We start from the raw sequence: 20,741 nt of genomic DNA, 5'->3' as shown, positions 1-20,741 counted from the left end.
AGGCATGACAGGAATGCAGGTTATTTCTCTTTAAAGCTTCTGTTGTGCTTTTGTATTTGTTTGTGTGTTTGTTTTATCTTTTTTTTTTTTTTTTGGTCACAGTATCACTTGATAGTCCAGGTTACATGTAAATTAAAGAGGTTTATTATATTTTTGCATGTGTTCATGCATGTGCAGAAGAGAATGTGCTTCATTCATTGCCCTATCAGAGATGATTTATTAGCCAATGTAATGCTGGCTATCTAATGTAGTGAAGGCCTTTACAGCTGCCAATTTAGCTCTGTAAGGAAATGAGTCTATATTCACTGACCTGCAGAATAACAGTCACATTCCTTTGATCTGTAATTGATATACACAGAATATATATTAAGTTTAGTGGCATGCAATGCTATTTTCCTCAGTCACATAATGCAGAGTTATATCTTTTAAAAAACGAGGTACTACAGAGCTTGTTGGGGCGTTTAGTTTATGTATCATTTCACATTAGTACACCTACACTGAATGTTTTGGGAGGCATCCTGTTAAGGTCAGCGTGAGATGGGCCTATGCCATGTCAAAGAGGCAATAACTAATTTATATTTCTGACAGTCATTTGCCACAGCATGTTTACTGGTGAATGTATGTACATTTCTGACTTCTGACTTGTGTTTTCAGAGGAATATGGCTCCGTGGCATCCACTCCAGACTCAACACCTCCATGTACTGATGGTATGAAACAGACAATGCTCTATCTATCCACTGAGAAATACTGGCACACAGTACTTGATCAGGGAATTCACCCCAACAACCCTGTCACAGATTAGAATAGAAGTGCTTTTATTGTTAAATTTTGGAAGGCAAGGTCCTTATGAAGTGATCAAAAATGATATCAGCTTTAGATGTCATCTCTCAAACATCAAATGACATACCTGGGTGCTTTCATCTGACATATGTGTGTATTAAAAGCGAAATCACACTCCATGCACAACACCTAAAAATAGAGCTAAGACTGTTAGCATCGGTCTCTTTCATTGATTGAACTGTTAAATGTTGGAAATCCCAGTGTCTGTTGTTTGTCTCCATCTCTCTTTCTTTCTTTCTTTCTTTCTTTCTTGTGTCTGTGTTCACTGGGGCGACCACTTGTCTTGTTTTTGTTGCCCTTCAGGTGGAAATGAGGAGTCAGAGATGTACGAGCTTCAGACAGCCAGGGATTGGTCCGATGATGAGGAGGGGGGAGACGGAGATGACGATGAGGGACTGGCCTCATCCCCGTCCATCTGGGGCACACCACGTCAGAACTCCTTCGAGCTGACTTTCTCTTACATCGCCATCGCAGAGGCCGAGGCGGTGGGAGCCTCACGACATCTCCGTGATAGACGCAGGGGAGCTCCCAGAGGAAGTCGCACTCCTTTAATTCACACAGACACCCTGGAAACACTGTTGGACTCCCCTGATGTAGACTGGGACCCTCAAGCCTTCCTTAATCAAGAGGAGGAGGAAGTGTCAGAAAGGAGCGAACAGGAGAGGGTGGAGGTGAGGATGGCAAGTGCTGTGGTACGAAGTGAAGAGGAGCCACATAGACAAACTGAGACTATAACAGTCCAGCCCTCTCCCCAAACCCTGGACCCAGAAACTCAGAGGAGAGAAGCAGGACTCCAAAGAGAGGAGACTCAGACCAGTCTGACCCAGACTATGCAGCCTAGCTCTCCATCCCCATCTTCCCAGCAGCAGAATCCCATGCAGACACTTCAGGGTGAGAAATAGGAGGACTGTGTTATTTTTATTCTGTGTGGTGTGACATACTGGGAATCTCAAAGTGTCCGGGAATACTCATGAATAGACAATGTGTTCGACTGACACATAATTTCATGTATACTCTGAAGTTCAGTAGTTACCAACAATATGACCACTTAAGTGGATGAATGCACCTCTCAGGGCACTTTTTTTGCCAAATATCTCCAGTTTAAACTGGAAACAACAGACTATATAGTTGCAACACTGTGCAGTGTTCAAGAGCCCTGAGAGGTTCATCATGGAGTTTGTAAGTTTGTATCCAGTTTGCTGAGACATACATTATATGTGTCACCCATGCAGAAATTTTGACTGTCTGTTCAGGGGGGGAATTTTATGATTTTTCTGTGTGGAAATGTACTAAATATTTCTGTGTCCGATCATCCTAGTCTTTATATTTCAGAAATTTGGAAAACAGCCTGGGCTCACACTGGACAAAATTAGTAGAAATCACACGTATTAAATATGATTTTTTTTTGTAAATGTTTACAAGGATGAAATTAGACTCCCGTGCTTTATCCACAGGGATACATTAGGATCTTAGATGTGACAAATTCATACCCACCCACCTTTTTCTTCAGTCCACACTTATTCATTCAGATGTCAGATAAATAGTTGACTAATACTATGTGTTCTGGCAGCTGTAGTTTTATAGTATTTTCAAATTACTATTGGGAGAATAATGAATGAGACCAGTCTTTTTATTATTTGTCTTTTCAGGGTGACAGAATTGATCTGGACCATTTATTATACACAAAATTAGGAATATAATATTTCAAATATGAGTTAAAAAGATCTTCAGTCATGTGGTTTTTGACATTGGATTCAGCATCTTTTGTCCGTAATTTTAGCTCAAGCTGAGTATAACAAATCAGCAGACATGTGAAAATGAGAGTGACATCATCTTTCTTTTCCTGGCAGCAGCAGCTTCACCGACCCCTGAGCCAGAGCCTCCCGTTGCCAGGGAAACCATTTCAGTCAAGCTGCTCACATCTGTGCGACCCAGAGGTCCAGCGTCCGCTTTTCCAGGTGCCATTGGTCTAAACTCTCAGGAACAGCTGGTCAGCGATCACTGGTTTTCAGCACTCAACCTATCAGAGGACCTGACAGTATGCACCTACATAGCAGGTACAAAATAAATACACAATCACATCTGTATCTTTAGATTTTCTCATTCTTCTGCCCTCTGTCCTCCTGTCTCCTACCCACCTCTCTGTCTTTGTCTTCTTGCTCAGCAAGATATTTCCTCTCAGCTCAATAATCAATACTTTAAATAAAATAAATATCAGATTTCGCTTTCAGCATGAACCTTCAAGAGCAGGCAGACAAAGATACACAACTAGCTGTTCACTGTCTCCATAGTTACGCTCTCTCGGGATTTTAGGAATGATTGGCTAATTGTGGGGAGAGCATTCCTCACAGCGGCTGACTTTTTTGGATTCACACACCAACAATCACCACTGATGTCAGAGTGTATTACTGTATTACACACATAGACACGCTTGTGTGCAGGTCTTTTATATGAAGGTTTGTTTGGGACTGAGTGAGACAGAAGGACTGACAAAGAGAGAGAGAGCGAGAGATAACATCTTGTCTTCCAGCTGGATGGCACTTTAAGTGGCCTGTCATTCAAAGTGCAGTTCAGTCTTATTTTAGTTGATGTTGGGGGGGAAGGAAAACCTCAGAGTGTTGATGAATGTGTGGTCGGGCTGATGACAGAGTTTAGGGTGTCCTGAATAAAGCGCACACATCCATCTAGTGGAGTATCATATTATTTCTGGTTTTATTATTGTTGTAGGGGCTGCATACCAGCTAAATATTTTCTGCAAATGCATATGATTGTTGGAAAAGTGTCTTTAGACATTATTTAACATTTTAAAATAAAAATTGAAATGAGGTGTTTTGTGCAACAACATATGAGGTATCAAAAACATGTCTAGCTGTGCCATGTGTCTGTTTCAAAACTCTACTAATATCTTTATATATTGGTAAACAATATAAGAAATATAATATATATGTGGTTTGATTATTGGTATATTACTTGATTGACAGGCATACAGACTTCCTCTTTTAAACACTTTAATATCATTTTAAAGAGGATCTATATCTGTTTGCTAGAAATGGTGAATTCCCTGCTATAAAATCACATTAATTGGTGCACATATTTTAATAACTCATTTTTTTGTCAGGAGTGGTAGCACCAAAGGGGTTTGGCGACATGGCAGAAAATAAATCCTAGTTCTCATGTTTCAGGTGATGGATGATGCACAAAAATAACAAGAAGAAAAAGCTACATAACTTTAGATACTTCCATAAATTAATTTAGCTTTAACATGATTTTTTGAGAGTATTGTGTGATGGTTGTGAATCATCTCTTTATTTATGAAGCCCTTGGAGTCTTGAAGAGGGGTAGGCGGTGCTGTGAACAAGATTATTTTGGGCTGCCAGGCCTTTGGACTGCTGAGCGAGCAGTGGGTGGCCAAAAACAGCTCAGAGGGGCGAGGGGAGCAGAGCAGGACAGAGAGAGGGACTGAGGAGGTGAGGGGGAAACACTGGAGCGGCAATGAAAATGGCCAGTAAAGGTGAGACCTTAGTTTTAAAGTGAAAAGATGATCATTTGAGACAGCAGAGTACACCCACCTAGACAGTGTTTAGGTATTTGCATACTGTCCTAAGCTGAGTTGTGTTTGCCTTCAGTAAGACAAGAGAAGGCTGAGAAAAGCTGCAAATGGTGTGAAGTGGTGAAAACCACTTCTAGGCTTTAGCAGGAGACAGTTTTATCCTGTGACTTGTAGTTGTGTAGTGATGAGAAGGCCAGGCTGTCAGGGGACTAAAGGTGGGAACGGAGCAGATTTCACGCTTCACTTTGATCGTTTTACAAGCAGAGTCTCTGGAGACAGCAGCTTGTGTCGGCTAGAAGTGTGTTTGGCTTTTAAACTGATGAGCTGCTCAGATGTAGCTCAGTAGTCCCCTTATCGGTAGCTTTTATTTAAATTAGCACCTGCTATTCAAATGATTACAGACTGTCCTGTTGTGGTTGTTGTAGTAGCCACCAGGGTTCTTACATTTTTAGTGCTTCTCCTCTTTAGGCTATAAAGCTGACACAGGCAGAGTAGTGGCACTATGAGATCTCCTGGACACACATATTTGAGCCAGCTTGGGTCAAATGAAATGGATGCTGATGAGCAAATGATATTGTATCACACAGTGTTTACAGAAAGCATGAATGAATCATATGAATCATGTGATTTATGTTCTCGTTGGTTAGTTATGGATTATGGATTCCTTCATGTAATCACTCCCTTATGGCTATTTTTCATCACGTGTAACTCTGTAGTGAGAAGAGTATGTGGGTTACTGTGGCATAGAGATCAGGGTGCCAGGTTGTTCTGTTGCTATATCCCAGCAGCTGATGTGTGGTGGATGTCTTTGATTATTAATTGCCTCCTGATTAGAGGCAATTACTACTCACTAATCGAGGAGTCTTTATTATTGATTACATCTGCACATGAAGTCAACTTGACCGACAGTATGTTAATGTTAGTACAGCAGAACAAGTTGGGCCAAGTTATAGATGGCAATAGAAAGAAACAGAATCTTACTCCTATGAGTGCCTGAAAGCTGTAATGTTTATTGCATTCAACAGTATCAAAGTGTCAGAAAAATAATTGCACAGGGCAGATATTTGGACTGTTAACAAAATGCAGATTGATACCACTCTTATATATGAAGCTACCGTACCACAAGTGGCTGGTGTGAAAGCTTAGTGTAATGACTGAAGAGGAAACAGCTATCCTGGCACTGTCAAAAAAAATCCAAAAGCCACCTACCAGCACATGTATTACTATTATTATTACTAGCTTTTGTACAGATTAAACAATCAGGCGTTAAATGAGAATTAACGGTACTGATAGCTGGTTTTGGACAGAGCCAAGCTAACTGCTTTTTGTGGCTGTATATTTACTGTACAAATAAGACAGTGGTATTATTTTTCTCTTCTATCTGTCAGAGAAGCAGCCAAATAGGAACAGTTCTTTAAAACACTGAGCCATTCCTTTAAATTTACAATATTACAATATTAAGATTTACAATATGCTCGAAAATGTGACACTAGTGAAAATTTAGTAAATGTCTGATTTCTCACATATATTCCACGGTGCTGTTTCATACCTGCTCCAAGCCAGTGTGTTTAGAAAATCCTGATTGAGTGCACAATACAGTAAATGCAGGCTGTGGGTAGTTCTGCAGTTAAGTACAGTGCTCATGGATTTAAATATAGTAGTGTCTTCCATGTGTACTTTGTATATCATTAACATTGTCCTCAGATGAGATGCATTATAGCATTGGGTTCTTACTATTTTTTTAATTTTTTTTATTGTCACCTACTGTGTCTCTCCATGTGCTTGGTAACCCTGCCCCAGTATGACAGCAGCACAAACACAACACGTAGCACAGGTGTGTTCCAGGGGCATCATGGGTATTAATCGTGTACAGCGATGTTTAAAAATAAACCATTGCTGTCAGTGCACTTTGTTCAAAGAGGCTTCCCTTTATTCTACTGCTGAGGCTTAGTGTTTCACTGAATGACAAACACAAAGGCAATGCCTGTCTAACTCATACCACACCATACAACAAAAACACAACACTGCTTCACACACACAGTAGGTGTGCGCTGTAGTTTGAGCGATTAGTGCACTTTTTATAATGCACCCTCATCTTTTATAAAGGTTTTACAATATGTTGAGAGAAAAATCGTCTAATTTGGAAGAGTTTAAGTTAGATTAGGGACTAAGAGGTGTCCACTCTGGTGAGGCATGACACCATAGATGCCTCAGTCTCCACGGCAGCTGTTGCTCGGTGACAGAGAGGGTGACCAACAGGGTGTGGAGAAGGAGCTGCTGACGGCCTGACGTCTGTCAGCAGGTGCTGTGAAAAGCTGCATTCAAATTCTGCTCGGCCGTTTGACTCCCTCCTTCATCTGAGGGCTAAATTTAGCCTGGGCTGGAGCCTGACGTGTCTACGCTGTGGCTGCTTTGTGTGTTCTCATGCTGAAGGCTGGTAATCCCGCCCTGAATCTCCCCACACCAGTTCTCTTGACTTCCTTCCCCTGCCCACTCAGTTACTGTCGCTTCCTGCCATTCTTCCTCTCAATACTGCCCCTACCAGCCTGTGGTCAGCCAAAGGCTGACGAGGCTGGAGGCTGATGTTGCTGCAACTATTCTGCTCAAATCAGGGAGGGGGGCAGTAATTCACAATGTGGTCAGGTGTGTACAACTAGAAAATCTAAAATTGATCAACCAGCTTGTTTTTGATTGATAACAGTATTTAAGTGATTTCCATCTCTAACCTGGTTCCTTAGAATTGCTGCAAATTTCTAAATCCGTTTATTAGTAAAACTCTTTTTTTCCTCCCTGGTTTTTGTTCCCTGTATGTTGTTTTTTGTCTTCTTCACTGTCTTTACCTATATATCACCTCTCCTTATTAGACTTTTCACCTTCTTTTCTTGCCCTTTGTTTTCCGTCACCCGCTCTTCCTCCTCTTTCTTCTCTCAGTGATGGACCTGATCTACTGGAAGGACATGGAGCGAACAGGCATGGTGTTAACAGGGCTGGTGGTGGGTCTGCTGTCCCTGTTCCAGCTCAGCATCATCACTGTGGTCTCCACGGTCTCCTTGGCTGTCGTTTGCTTCACCATATCAGTGCGCATATATTACCAACTCCTCTACATCCTCAGCTGGGGCGATGGAGAGCATCCCTTCAAGTAAGATACTGTGCCTTTATTTTGTGAAGGAAATGGGACATTTCTCTTTCCAGCTGAGTGAGTGTAAGATGGGTAGGAAAGAAATGATAAAACACATTATGTTGCTGCATTTTATAATTCAACATTTGATATTGATATCTAATAATAAAATATGTAGCTATATTTATGGATATTAATTTTGGGGATCTTCTGGCAGCATAGGTAGGGTTATTTTGAGATTCAGGCAGTTAGATTGTTAAAAGTAATAAGCATGACTAAGGGAAGAATACAAAATAAATACTACACAGAGAGGCAAATAAACAAACATTTTTGCTTATTGTCGCTTCAGGTCATACTTGGACCTGGACATCAGTTTCAGTGGAGAGCAGGCTGACCTCTACATGCAGAAAGCCATAGTCATGGCTTTGTCTGCTGTTGACACGCTGAAGAGGCTGTTTTTTGTTGGAAACGTTTTTGATTCCCTCAAGGTGAGCTAAGCTAGAAAATTAAGTTAGCCTTCCTGGATTTGTGAGCGTGTGCAGACTGTTCAGTCTCAGATTTACTCTCTTAATGACGTGTCCTCAGAAATTTGCTTTCCTCCAATTAACCCAAGCATCAGTCCTTCTCTGCATTCTTTCATTTTGCTCCACTGTCTGTCATTTTCCTCCATCCAACATCCAAGCTGCCTCCACTGTAAATGTCAGCACTGGCTCATCATCAGCGCTCTCATTACATTAGCCCAGAGCAGAAGATTGTGCTCTCAAGTAAGAGCTATATTGTTGCTGGCAACAGTCAGTTCCAATAGCATATTTTTGGCAATGAAGCAGAAAACAAAAAGACCTTTAGGAAAAGAAAACATCCTTCCACATTATTTTGAATTGGTAGAAACATCATAAAATGAGGCAGTTTGTTTTGCTGTTTTCATTTGTTTATCCGTCCTCTGGGGATCCTCCTCTGTCTAAGAGCCAAAATATAATGTCAATACTCATCAATTGTACATAAATCCGCCAGTATCACATGTCATTATCTGATCTCACAGTCGGTGTGTATGTATATGCATACTATGTTTTTTCATTTTGCATTGACAGCATAGGTTTTTTGTATTGTTAGACAGTGCTTGACAGACTTTAGGTTGTTGTTTCTGTGAAATCTCATTCATAAGTTATTATATTACTTATGACAACACAACAGAACTTGAGAAGTATCAGATTTGGACAGTATGATTGTACACAGGCATTTCCCATTTTTCGAATTGGAATTTGCCCATATGCTTGTTAAAATGTATTTATTTTACAATGAAAATGTTAAAAAAAAGAACTTTGAAGAATTCTCAAATGGCCAAAATAACCTGCAAAATCAAGAAATACACTGGTGTTAAGTGCTGAATCAGGACAGGTACTACTGATGCAGTTTTTATTACATATTACTGCCAACCACCACTGTTACAGGATAGTAAGTAAGTGCCATTGGTGGTGTAGGAAAAGATACAAAATATTGTAATATTGGATAATTCAAAATAGAGCATTTGTGCCAGGATCAGTTAAAATGTTAATTTAAATAATTGCACCTCATCAAAAAAATAGTAGTTACCCTAAATATAATTGTTTCAGTACTTAACAGGATGTTTAACACATTTACTGTAAATATTGAGGCAGTGTGAGCGGACCAAGCCCCTAAATCCTAGGACCTCCCAGTCTCAACCCTGACCTGGCCGGTATGTGACATGACACACAGGCCATACACAGAGACCCCCGGGATAAGCTGGAGTCTTTTTCCATCCGAGACAGGGGTGTCTCATAACAGGGCACCACTGGATCACATACACAGACCCTGGGACGCTGAGAGATATAAGGGGAGACACTCAAACCCATATTGGGAGATGTGAATTTGAAGCTTTTCTTCCTTTCCTTTCATCATGCAAAACAAAATATGTCAGTGTGGATCATTTTATTCAGCCCTGTGTTAGATATACCCAATATAACACAGTGATGGAAATTAGCAGTACTAGTATTAGCAGCATGATTTACCACTTTTTGAAAGAGTTAACAGATGGAGTAGTGCTGTAGGGGTTTCTTCACATCTGCACGGATCACTGGTAGTTAAAACAAGTTTCTCCAGCTGTTTCTGTTTTTCTGTCTTAGTTCCTTCTTCTGATGTACCTTGTGACGTACGTGGGGGACCTGTGCAACGGCCTTACTCTGCTCATCATTAGTAAGAAGCAGAAATCACTGCTGGAAATACACAATATCTATATTAACATGTATATCACACTGTGCTGCTCTCGTGTTAACTACTTTTGTCTTTTCTTTTCTCCAGGTGTGATCGCTCTCTTTTCTCTGCCACTTTTCTACAGACAGCATCAGGTAGTAACCCTTAAAAATCTGTCTTTGTATTGTTACATTAAGTGGAACTTCATAATCATGTCCACAGACATTTATTCTTTGCCATTTTTGTTATATCACAGGAGAAGCTGGATGGTTTTGTTGCAAAAATTCAGGGCCATATCGACAACATCAAGGACATGTGAGTATGGCACCATCTACTGGTAGAATAATGCCATCAACACAGCTTCACTAGTGGTTTCTATTGAGGCTGTTAATATTGAAATTCATACTAAGGGTGTGTTCTGATATCTGTAGATGTTTTTGTGAGAAATCAAGGGAGGAGTAAAACAATTAATATGGAAAGGAAAAGGAGTTATGTGTGCTGGACAAATTGCAGGTGTGCGTGTTGATTCAGGGGTCTGGAACCAGGTCAAAGTGTAACATGATATTATGCTGAATGATTTTTTCTAAGTGCTTAGGGAAGGAACATAGTTCTTTATCCTCACCACTCTCGTTGAAGGATGAATAACTGTGCCGTGTTGAGGTATAATAATATTCAGCCTAATTCCAAAACCCATTTTATAGGTTCATCACCCAAGAGCTATAAGAATATTGTTCTCTAGGAGACAGCGATGAATTGTGTGATACACTTAACTCTTAATGAATCAGGATATGTGTATCAGGTGCTTACTGTATATGCCTGGACCAGGATTTGAAGGACTGTGATATGATATCGGGGTGTTTGGGTACTGTTGACCTGCAGAAGCACTTACCTCTCTTTAATTTCTCTCACACAGCCTTCAGAGACTTGTCCATGGCGGTGGTCCCCCTCCTGACCCAACTCCCGGTGGAGCCAAACCCAAAGCCCAGTAAACACTGATGAACAAGAACTTAAAGAAAAGCTCCCAGAGTTACAGACTGTCACTCAGATGTCTTACCCAGCAGTCTGTGCTCAGAGCTCCAGAGAACAGAGCTCCAGAGACTGGGGGATGGGAAGAGATGTTACTTAAATGGATGAAAATGGGGATTACACATGGTACTGAATACTCTAACTGTATCTAAGTCATGGGGTTTTAGGATGGGGTTGGTGAGAAATAAATCAAGGTACAGTATATGAATCCTGGATGAGCCAGTGGCTGCTGATGTTAGAGGTGGAACACTCATTCATTTTTAATATGTAAAAAGGACTAAAGAAGTGTCTTAGGAGGAGCTGTAGTTCAAATGAGGTAATAAGACCAGAAATGGGAAGTTCTTACACTGACAGCTACACACCTAAAAAAAGGAAGTCTTTTTGTGGTGGTTTACGTTAAAGGAAAAAAACAGGGGTCATCATTAATCATGGCAGCATCAAACTGAGAAATAAGGACATATGTGTCAGCACATGTATTTTTCTGAATGCATATTCTTCGTCATGACTGTTTATGTATGTATGTAAGTCTGAGTGCGTTTGTGTGCGTGTAATTCCTGACATACAGCTCACTGAAATGTTGCCTACAAGCAATTAAAATCACATTTCTTCTTTATTTTCCAAAATGTTCTGCTTCATTTACACATGCGTTCATTTTCATTCACACTATCATTCAGGCTATTTGCCCTCCTGGTCATGTTGTCTTATGTTTTTTTTTTTTTTTTTTATTGCTTCCATACACATTGAGTGCTGCTTTCTCTATTCACAGATGTAAATGGAAAGCTGACACATTATATTTAGAGAGATGATGAATCCTGTACTTGAGATGCGTCATAAGTGGAGTGAAATTACATGTCAGGAAGCTCCTCACTGACTGAGAAGCAAAGGTGTCATAGCTGCTAAGTAATTTTATTATTGTGTTTCAGATAGATGTCTTTTCTGAGCTCATAATGTGTTTATCTCCAGCTTTGGAGGAAACTTCAAGGAATGCAGGAGTGAAATACAGCAGGTGCCTTTCCAACTACAGGTTATAGTGCATGATGTTGCAGCTGCTGAAAACTGCTTAAAGCAAACTTGTCCCATAACAAACCACTTCTCATATATACCTGACCATTGCCTTCCTGAGAATGGTGTTTTTGAACATGCCCAGTACTAGTGTGATGATAAATGTGTATCATGACAAAGCATCTTATGCAGAATTGTAAGTAGATCAATTTTAGGAATAATAAAATTATTCAGGATAGTCTAGTCCACATTTCTTTTTACCAGTATCTAACACCAAAATGTATCTGCTCCTATGCCTTACTGTTGCTTAGTTTTTATTTAACAGGCAAGATCCATGACATAATGTGCTGTGTAGCACTTTATGCTATTGCACACACACACACACACACACACACACACACTGGGCTCCTGTAGTAGTTTTCTGTGCTGATAGAAATGCTTGTCTTGGGATTCTTCAGAGGCTGGACTTCCACAAAATGAGAGCAAATGGCACTGAAATGGTTTATTGCCTGATATATAAATATAATGGTCTTGTCACATTATATTTAAGCAAAACGGCTGCTGATCCAATCAAATTTACAGATTTTCTGATGCTTGGCTTTTTTATATTTGCTGTGTAAATGAAGGATAAATCCAAACAGGAAAGTATCAGAATACATACATTATAATAATACACTGATTATTTTGTATTCTTGAAAATAACTTTTAATGTTGGAAAAATAAACACCATGAAAAGCTAAAACCAATATAGTGTGAGATTTTTTAGATAACAATAAGACTCAAACCTTCAAAACTAAGAATTTTATTTTTAACATATTATAGACTAAAATGAAAATCACACATTAAGGACCTCATCATATTATTACCATGGTCCACACATTAAAACAACTTGAGTGAATTTTATAACGGGTCATTTCTGAGCAGTGAATGAAATAATAATATCCAGCAACATTGTGTGTTGTGGCTCTTTACCACAAGAGGGAACCAAAAGTTAAGCCATTACTTCAAATCTTCCAGGTGAAATTATGTCTGACTGCTTTGAACTGAGAAACAAGGTCTCTTCAGTCACTACACAAGGAAAGTTAGTTTTCAGTGCTTCCAATACATCAATTCATTGAGCTGTTTTGATCCTACACTGTGAATTCTCCAGTAGCTCCACAGTTTGTGGCCCTCCGGCTGCTCCTTATAGGTTCAGCCTGCTACAAATTACAGTGGGTCAGGAGGTCTGAGTGCGGCTGAAATTTCAGTACTTAGTGTGTCATGTTCAAAACGGACATCAAAGTTGTCTCCTCACTGCTGAGGACAAGTCTGGACTAGTCTGCACATGGGCAAATACAGCTTTACATGTACTCTTACATAGAAATGACAGGGTGACTGTGTTTTAGTGAAAATTACAAGTCATTTTCTAGGTGTTTCTTTTTTTTTTTTAAAGAATACAATAATATGTTTTTTTAAAAGAATACACATTTTTGACACAGACCTCACAACTCAACCAGTGGGAAAGTCCAGAGCCTTGGACTTGGACCTTGGACTTAAGTCACACATATGTGCCCTGAGACTTGACTTGAGACTCAACGTGGAGATTTGAGACTTGTGAACAATCCTCATTTTCCTTTTTCTTTTTTTAGTGGATAAACACTAAGGAAATTCGTGATGAGCTGAATGTCATTTCCAGCTGGGTCACAGACATAATGCATGGAGCAGACAGGCCTATGTTATATTAAATAAAGCTTACTTTGAAATTAGTTAGAAATTTCATTTCATCTCCTACATGAGGTCCCATCTCATTTTATGGTCCAGCACCCAGACTCGACGTGATTATGGTAAAAACGTCACGTACAGCGTACCAATGGCCAGCGGCTGCTCAGTCCGCACGTACCGAGCGTGCACAGGTCTATTGAGCGCTGGGTGAAGTGGGTGGGATTAGTCAAATCAATCTGACTCGATATAACACCCTAGGCCCGCCCTCCAGTTGTAAACTGCAGAGTCTCGGGTCGCGGTCGGAGAATGGGTGACCTGCTATACTGGATTTGACAGTGCACGGGACAAAAGGAGCGGTTTTACGCACGAGTTCCGCTTGCGATCACAAACGTTTGGTAAACCTGCAGCAGAGAAACCAGAAAGCCCGGTCTGATGGTCGGTACTTCACCTGCCCGTCGAGGAGACAGCGGTGAAGTGCGGGCTGATTGAATGTCACCTACGGTCAGCATGGATTGCGGACGGACCATGGCCCCTCCGGTGCCCCCGCATAAACCCAAACCCGCAAGGCCAGGGCAGGCGCAGGAGCGGCTGCTAAAGTGCGTCCTGCTCGGAGACGGAGCGGTGGGCAAAACCAGCCTGGTGGTCAGCTACACAACGAACGGCTACCCAACGAAATACGTCCCTACTGCATTTGATGACTTCTCAGGTAGGATAAGCCAAAAATATTGCACTTTTTATATTATCGATTCTGTCCACAGCTGCGCAGATAGTCCAAGATATTGATTTTATGACCTTGTATTGAAGAAGAAATCATGTCTTCTCCCACAGCATCAGAAACGTCCAACGATCATACAGGATCGTTTGAGTTGTGGATACGTGTATTGAGATTTGAATAAAACTTAGAATAAAACTGGGGTAAAGTTTGCTGACTGAAACAGTTTCCACCTGCCTGATGACCTCACTCATTTTCACTGAACTCTTCTTCAACTTTGCATTGTATGAGAACATCCGCCCATTCTTCCATTTCCTCCTATTATTCCACTGTCATGATAGATGTGTTTGTGTTTCTTATTATCTGTCTTCCAACAGTGCTAATGTCTATGACTTATCTACACTGATGTAGCCAGGTTTCCATTTGGCACCGTTACTCTTTCCAAGGCTGCCTCACTAGTCCCAGCAGGTTTTGTTTATTGGAAAATAAAAGGAGAGAACAAACTGTCAAACTGGGTTATTTGTTCTAAAGTGGTTCTGGCGTTAAAAAAAAAAAAAAACACTTGTTGGCTTGTTGATCACCTTTATTGCTTCATGATGACATGTTCCCTCATTAATTTTTCTTTAGAAACATTGTAAACTTTACTCTGAGATGCATTGACCACATATATCAGCTTTTAATGTGTCTGCAACATGCAAGAGTGAGATAGATACATGGGAGAATCTGTGCAAATAGATTTTTTTCCAGTTTATTCAGAAATTTAAAAAAAAAAAACCAACACCTGACATTATATTCTGCAAAGTCATTTGTTAACGTAAGCATTTTTTTAATATTAATCTTAGTTAATTCTCTGACAATCCACTGATGAGCAATAAAACGGACGACTTGGCTAACACAAATCCCATGAAACACTCAGTGAGAACGCCGCCCTCAGATCAGAGCTGGCTCAACCCTCCCATACAGAACACACAGAGCCTGTCTGGTTCAGGTTTTGGATTGCACAACTCTGCCTATTGTTGTCAGCCTTGACCCATGAGCCCTCTCCTCTATACTGGTATAGGCACATCTGTTGCAGTGGCTCAGAGGCAGAGATTGTCTTTCGCCCTGGCCTGACAGAGAGTGATTGTGCAGTTGGGGCCCTTAATGGTGATGTCATTTCTCTGTGCCTGGACCCAGAGCATGGTCTTGAAAGATGACTTATTAGCACTTATGCAATGCCACAGGTGGCAGAGACGCAAAGGACGCTGGGATAGGGGATGATAAGAGCAGGTTTTTGTCCATAAAATCAAAGGTGTATCATATGTCAAGGATTAAGAAATTATTACACAGTGGCAGCACTCTCTCATTTGCCTTTCTTTCTCTCCTCCTGCTCTTCTTCTTGCTTTTGTTAAAGCGCCATGGGTGTCATGATGCCTGTCTAACTACATGAATAGTGCCTGCGATCTCTTTGATCAGGTGGTATGACTGGCCATACACTGCAGGCGTATTGCAAATGTTTCCATGCGCCCGTTGCTCTGCATTGTGCTCGCTCTCCTGAAAAGAATAAATGGCCCTATAATGAAACTTGCTGTAAGATGACTCATCCACTTTTCCAATCTGGAAGTGAGGCCTTTTGGAAGAGTCACAGAGTAAAAACAGTCTGCTCTGTTTCTACCCCCCTATTAGGCAACCTTAGGATGGCCTCCGTGAAAACACCACTGAGAACAAAGCTCAGAGTGGTCCGAGCGCCAGTAAAGTGTTATTGTCAACAGTAACCGGCAGAGTGGGTGGGCGAGACAGTGCAGGCTTTCTGTGAGCTAGGAAAGCAGCGCAGGGGGTCTTTGTGTTTTCAACTGGTGGACTTTTGTTTATTCCAGAGTGTACTCTGCTGTGTGTGTGTGTGTGTGTGTGTGTGTGTGTGTGTGTGTGTGTGTGTGTGTGTGTGTGTGTGTGTGTGTGTGTGTGTGTGTGTTAACTACTGAACTGTCAGGTAGGGGTTTTATGTGCAGGCTTAAAGTTGCGTTGACAGCTGTAACTTATTTTCTCTCTCTCTCTGTTTCTGTGTCCACAGCTGTGGTTCAGGTGGATGGAAACCCAGTTAGACTACAGTTATGTGACACTGCAGGGCAGGTGAGTTTTGTTCACACGCTCCCACACACGTTGCATTACCATTTGGTTCCTCTACCGGGATCACAGTGTAATGCAACACAGGCAAAGGTTGCTGCACATAGATGTCACATTTTATGAATGGCAGGGTTAGTCTGTCAGTTGATTGGGTCACCAATCCAGATGGAAATATGTCAAGATATCCATGAAAAGTACTTACATTTATAATTTGATGGCTATCAAACATTTGCCTGTTCCTCCAGCCTCTGACATATGAGGTTTTGTGTTTTTCCTCTCTTTCATACATGTGGGGGTTTCGCCCTGCTAAACAGGCTACAGTACAATAGAACTTTGGGCTCTGCTGTCAGTCTTCATTTCTTTTACACAGGTCCATCTTACATATGGTGGTGCAGTTTAGGCTAGACTGGACGTGATGCACAAAAAAGTGGAAAAGCAGAAAAGATTTCTGTCTGTCTGTCTCCGGAGATAATGACTGGGTGGTAAAAGAAGCTTGCCAGGCAAAAATTGACTCATTATTAGCCTGGTACAGCAATCTTGAAAAGAACAAGTTGTGAAAGAGTGTTTTTAATTCTCTGGGGCATGGGTGGTTGTTTCATAATCCATCTCAATAGAACCCTGCCCTGGGAGCAGCATATTTGACATTCACAATCACTCCGAGGGCACTGGCAGTTCTACACAGAATCAAAGACAACTTGGCTGTAAAGGGGAATGAGGCATTTGAACAAGCCCCATAATACATGTAAAAGCTCACAGCGTGTTGCGAGCTGCACGCAGTGTTAAAACTGCATACACACATAGGCATACTGACATGCACACAGACAAGCTTGGACAAATACAGGCAGATAAAAGTTGGCTAACACATACTGTACTGATGCAATTTCATAAGAGGGGAGCTGGTGCCAGAAACACTCTGGGGTGTGCCAAAAAAGAGAGATGACAGAGAGAGAGGTTGAGAATAAATGAGAGTGAGAGAGCTGAGACAGAAAGGCAGAGAACATCCTGAGAAAGATGATAACAGCTGCTGCCGAAGCCGATAAACAAAGTAGCTCCTTACGCAGAAATGTTGATAAGTCTCTATATTCTGCAGATGGACCTTTATCATCAAATCGCAAAAACAAGGGCAAAGCTTGTGTGAGAAACTTAGAGCACAACTGTCCGCTGCATTTGTTGAGCTTCGAACACACCACATGTTAACAATTTAAATTACTGATTGTTTCTGCAGATTTCTTTTGCGTCTTAAAAGCAAAAGATGCCGGGAAAGATCATTATTTAGGCAAAGGGGGATTAAGATTAAATTGTGTGCTGGAAAGGGCTTGGTTAAGAGAATGAAGGAGAGGTTTGTGTCAAGTTTGTGTCAACATTAATTTGTGTACTAAGGGATGTGGGAGGCTCCTGTTACTCAAAGCTTTGTGGCTCCCAAGAGTTAATTTAAGAGATTTACTGTAGATGATATAAATAAGTGGGTAGGACTCATGTACTGTGTATTAGTGTAATATAAACATTGTTTAGGCAGTTTGTTATTGAATCGTTGTTCCTTTTCCTGTGTTGTTAGTGCCTGAGTGTGCTGACCAGTGACGTGATTACTGAAAGTGCATTTGTGTGTGGTCCGTGGATATGAAGTGAAGTTTGTTTCATTACAAAGACACTGAGTGACACCAAATGGCAAATCCTAAGACCAGTTTGATATAAATGATGGATACCTTCACATTTCTCACTATCTGTCTCTGTCTCCATCAGGATGAGTTTGACAAACTCCGGCACTTCTGCTACAGTCGGACAGACGCCTTACTGCTGTGCTTCAGCGTGGTCAGCCCTGCATCTTTTCAAAACGTGTGGGAGAAGTGGGTCCCCGAAATCCGCCGCCGCTGCCCGCTCACTCCCGTCCTCCTTGTAGGCACGCAATGCGACCTGCGGCAGGACGTCAAGGTTTTGATCGAGCTGGCGAGGCGGAGGGAGAGGCCGGTGCCAGAAGAAGATGCCAGAGCGCTAGCAGAAAAAATTGGGGCAGTGACGTATGTCGAGTGCTCGGCACTGACGCAAAAGAATCTGAAGGAGGTGTTTGATGCAGCCATCTCTGTGGGGCTGCGGCAATGTGACAGGAGAGCACGGCGGGAGAGGAAGGTTCGCAGCACAGCAGATAAGATGAAGATGCTCTCCAAGTCCTGGTGGAAGAAGTATGTGTGTGTCCAGTAGTAAGTGAGGAGACAATCTTTGTGACATAAAACTGGAAATGAGGACTTGTTTGCAGGGACTGATCTGGATGTAAGGACTTCTATTTTTACATTCACCTGGATGACTCCAGATGCACTGGCCAGAATGACTTTAATCCAGCAGAGCACAGTGTGTTTGCCTGAGCAGTGAGTGGTTCTGGGTTTTGGATGATTTCAGTTTGACCATTAAAGATCCTTTGTTAATGCCCTAAAAGACAGGGAGCATAAGGCTGTAACCACTGTCTGCTCCTCAGAGCCAGTCTGAACATTTAAATACGACTGTAACCATCATTCAACCAAAAGTGATGCACGCATGAACTGTACATTATATTGGACTTGTCCAAAGGAAATGTGAGCTAGCTTGGATGAGAGGCATTGAATCTGTGATGCTATGTTCAGCCTAGGTGTCTGATTTGACAAAGTATATTATTTGATGTGTTTTACACTGTAATTCAGCCCCCAATACTTCTGTTAGATCCTCAAACCACCAAAGATGCAATAGTTCTACTAGAGAAAATCAAAGCTAATCCTGCACCTTTGTTTCCCAAATCAGAAGCATTTCATTTACAACTTGTTAAGAGTTAGATGAAATTGAATTATCTGAACTCATTCTCTCTTATATTATAATCAGATGTAAATGAGTATAAATTTGATAGCATTCTTGAGGATGTGCACAGCTGGCTTATGTTGTATTATGAACCGTCACTGTGTTAGTTTGGCTATTCACTTTTAGGGATTTCTCTACACCAGCTTGTGTATGTGCCACATCTGATTCAGCTGTCATGTTGTTTGTCAGCCACATAGAGGTCTGTAAGCTCTGAAACAATACACACCAAGCAATCTATACTGGATTACTTATCTACTGTAGGTTTCTGTTGTTTGCATTTGATCAGCTTGACCTAAAATGTAAAGCCAGCTTGTTAGTTTTCAGAACTTTCTATTACTGTTACAAGGTCTTAGTAATAAGTTGGGTGCTGCCACTGTACATTGCACTTAACACACACAGTCCAAACACATCACTAAGGTCTTGCCATGCAACGGCCTTTGGACCAGTGCCCTGGAAACTTAAGAATTAGATATAGAACAAGTAAATGCGTCACTGGTGCTTGAGAGAAGTTTCCTCAGTGTCTTTGAGACAGATGTGGCTGATCTGCATGTTCCCTGCACTACACCACTGGTTTGAATGATCACAGGGTTTTGTCTTGTCATTTCAGTCAGGGCCTTAAACAGATTATTATCCGTCTTTATCTGTCAGTATAATGGAGCTTTCTCCTCTTTTGAAATTACACAGTAAATGAGGCGAAATCACTAAGGCTGATTCTATGTTTGCTTCTTATTTTTCAGAAGCCCGTCATTCAGCTGTGTCTATTTATCTGTTCCTTAACGGCCAATAACTGATCAACAGCAATACAGAACAGTTCTATGAAAAATTGCATGTCATTGTGTATTACCTTGTAATCATTTATGATGTTTGTAATGTCATCGGGATAAATCTGTGTACGTGTATAAGTGACTCAGTCACTGGCTGTGCTGTCCAGCTCTAAACGGTACTTAACAGGATGTTTCACTTGGTGTCTTGATTCTTGTATGAGAGCAGTTTGTTGAGCTGTATAAGAGGAACAAAATAAAATGTGAAATATTTAACCTGTTTTCACTGTTGAATCTTCCGGTGGAGATCTTGTCTGTCGCTCTGCAGAGGACATAGATATATTATTTGAGTATGAAACAGTGTTTTGGCAGATCCCATATAGTTTGTATGTGCTTCAGTGAGATAAAAAGAGACAATGGCCTTGTCTGAATAAAAATATCTGCAACAAAAATGTAGGTTAAGGGTAGGGTACTTCCAAATGTGTTTTACAGCCTTAGATAAACTGAACATGCCTAACGTGGAAAAAATACATTGCCCTTTGTGTATATAAATGCACTATTAGCAGACTGAAGGTGATGTTTTATTCAAAGGCTTGAACACTTATATAAATAAAACAAATGACTGTTCAAAATTATTTACCAGTTAGTTTAGTTTGACGTCTGTTATCTGAATGTCTAAGAATGATTATAGCCTATATAGTTCACATATATGTTCCTGTTTTACAGTATGATATTACACGGTTAATGATGGACATTAACTGTGCACTAATCAGCATCAGTTATTGCAAAAAGTTAGTGATCTGAGCAGTGACTTACATAGTCCCCTACAAACAGAATCTACTACATAATAAATAGTGAATACATTTAATACCTTTTAGCCAGTCTCAACTAAAACAGAT

At 40.9% G+C, this 20,741-nt stretch overlaps 2 protein-coding genes across 2 annotated transcripts; both read left to right on the top strand.

Moving 5' to 3' along the window:
• Positions 1–4,219: 4,219 nt before the first annotated feature.
• On the top strand, positions 4,220–11,366 carry rtn2a (reticulon 2a). The gene is made up of 7 exons (XM_026298669.1): positions 4,220–4,352; positions 7,323–7,530; positions 7,859–7,997; positions 9,651–9,720; positions 9,826–9,872; positions 9,974–10,032; positions 10,631–11,366. The coding sequence occupies exons 1-7, from the start codon at positions 4,334–4,336 to the stop codon at positions 10,704–10,706; spliced, it is 618 nt and encodes a 205-aa protein (XP_026154454.1). The 5' UTR covers positions 4,220–4,333; the 3' UTR covers positions 10,707–11,366.
• A 2,340-nt stretch (positions 11,367–13,706) lies between these two features.
• rhoub (ras homolog family member Ub) lies at positions 13,707–20,118 on the top strand. The gene is made up of 3 exons (XM_026331157.2): positions 13,707–14,152; positions 16,209–16,267; positions 18,002–20,118. The coding sequence occupies exons 1-3, from the start codon at positions 13,936–13,938 to the stop codon at positions 18,455–18,457; spliced, it is 732 nt and encodes a 243-aa protein (XP_026186942.1). The 5' UTR covers positions 13,707–13,935; the 3' UTR covers positions 18,458–20,118.
• Positions 20,119–20,741: the final 623 nt, after the last annotated feature.

The sequence above is a fragment of the Mastacembelus armatus genome, chromosome 13, assembly GCF_900324485.2.
Source record: "Mastacembelus armatus chromosome 13, fMasArm1.2, whole genome shotgun sequence".
NCBI classification, from domain to species: Eukaryota; Metazoa; Chordata; class Actinopteri; order Synbranchiformes; family Mastacembelidae; genus Mastacembelus; species Mastacembelus armatus.
Note: the sequence above shows the minus strand (reverse complement) of the source record. Positions and strands in the feature narration are given on the sequence as shown.

Coding starts and splice junctions, on each gene's coding strand:
- rtn2a (XM_026298669.1), top strand. Junction 7,531..7,858: donor GATGGAGAGCATCCCTTCAA/GTAAGATACTGT, acceptor TTGTCGCTTCAG/GTCATACTTGGACCTGGACA. Junction 9,873..9,973: donor TTTTCTACAGACAGCATCAG/GTAGTAACCCTT, acceptor GTTATATCACAG/GAGAAGCTGGATGGTTTTGT.
- rhoub (XM_026331157.2), top strand. CDS start 13,936: ATGTCACCTACGGTCAGCATGGATTGCGGACGGACCATGGCCCCTCCG. Junction 14,153..16,208: donor TGCATTTGATGACTTCTCAG/GTAGGATAAGCC, acceptor CTGTGTCCACAG/CTGTGGTTCAGGTGGATGGA. Junction 16,268..18,001: donor TATGTGACACTGCAGGGCAG/GTGAGTTTTGTT, acceptor TGTCTCCATCAG/GATGAGTTTGACAAACTCCG.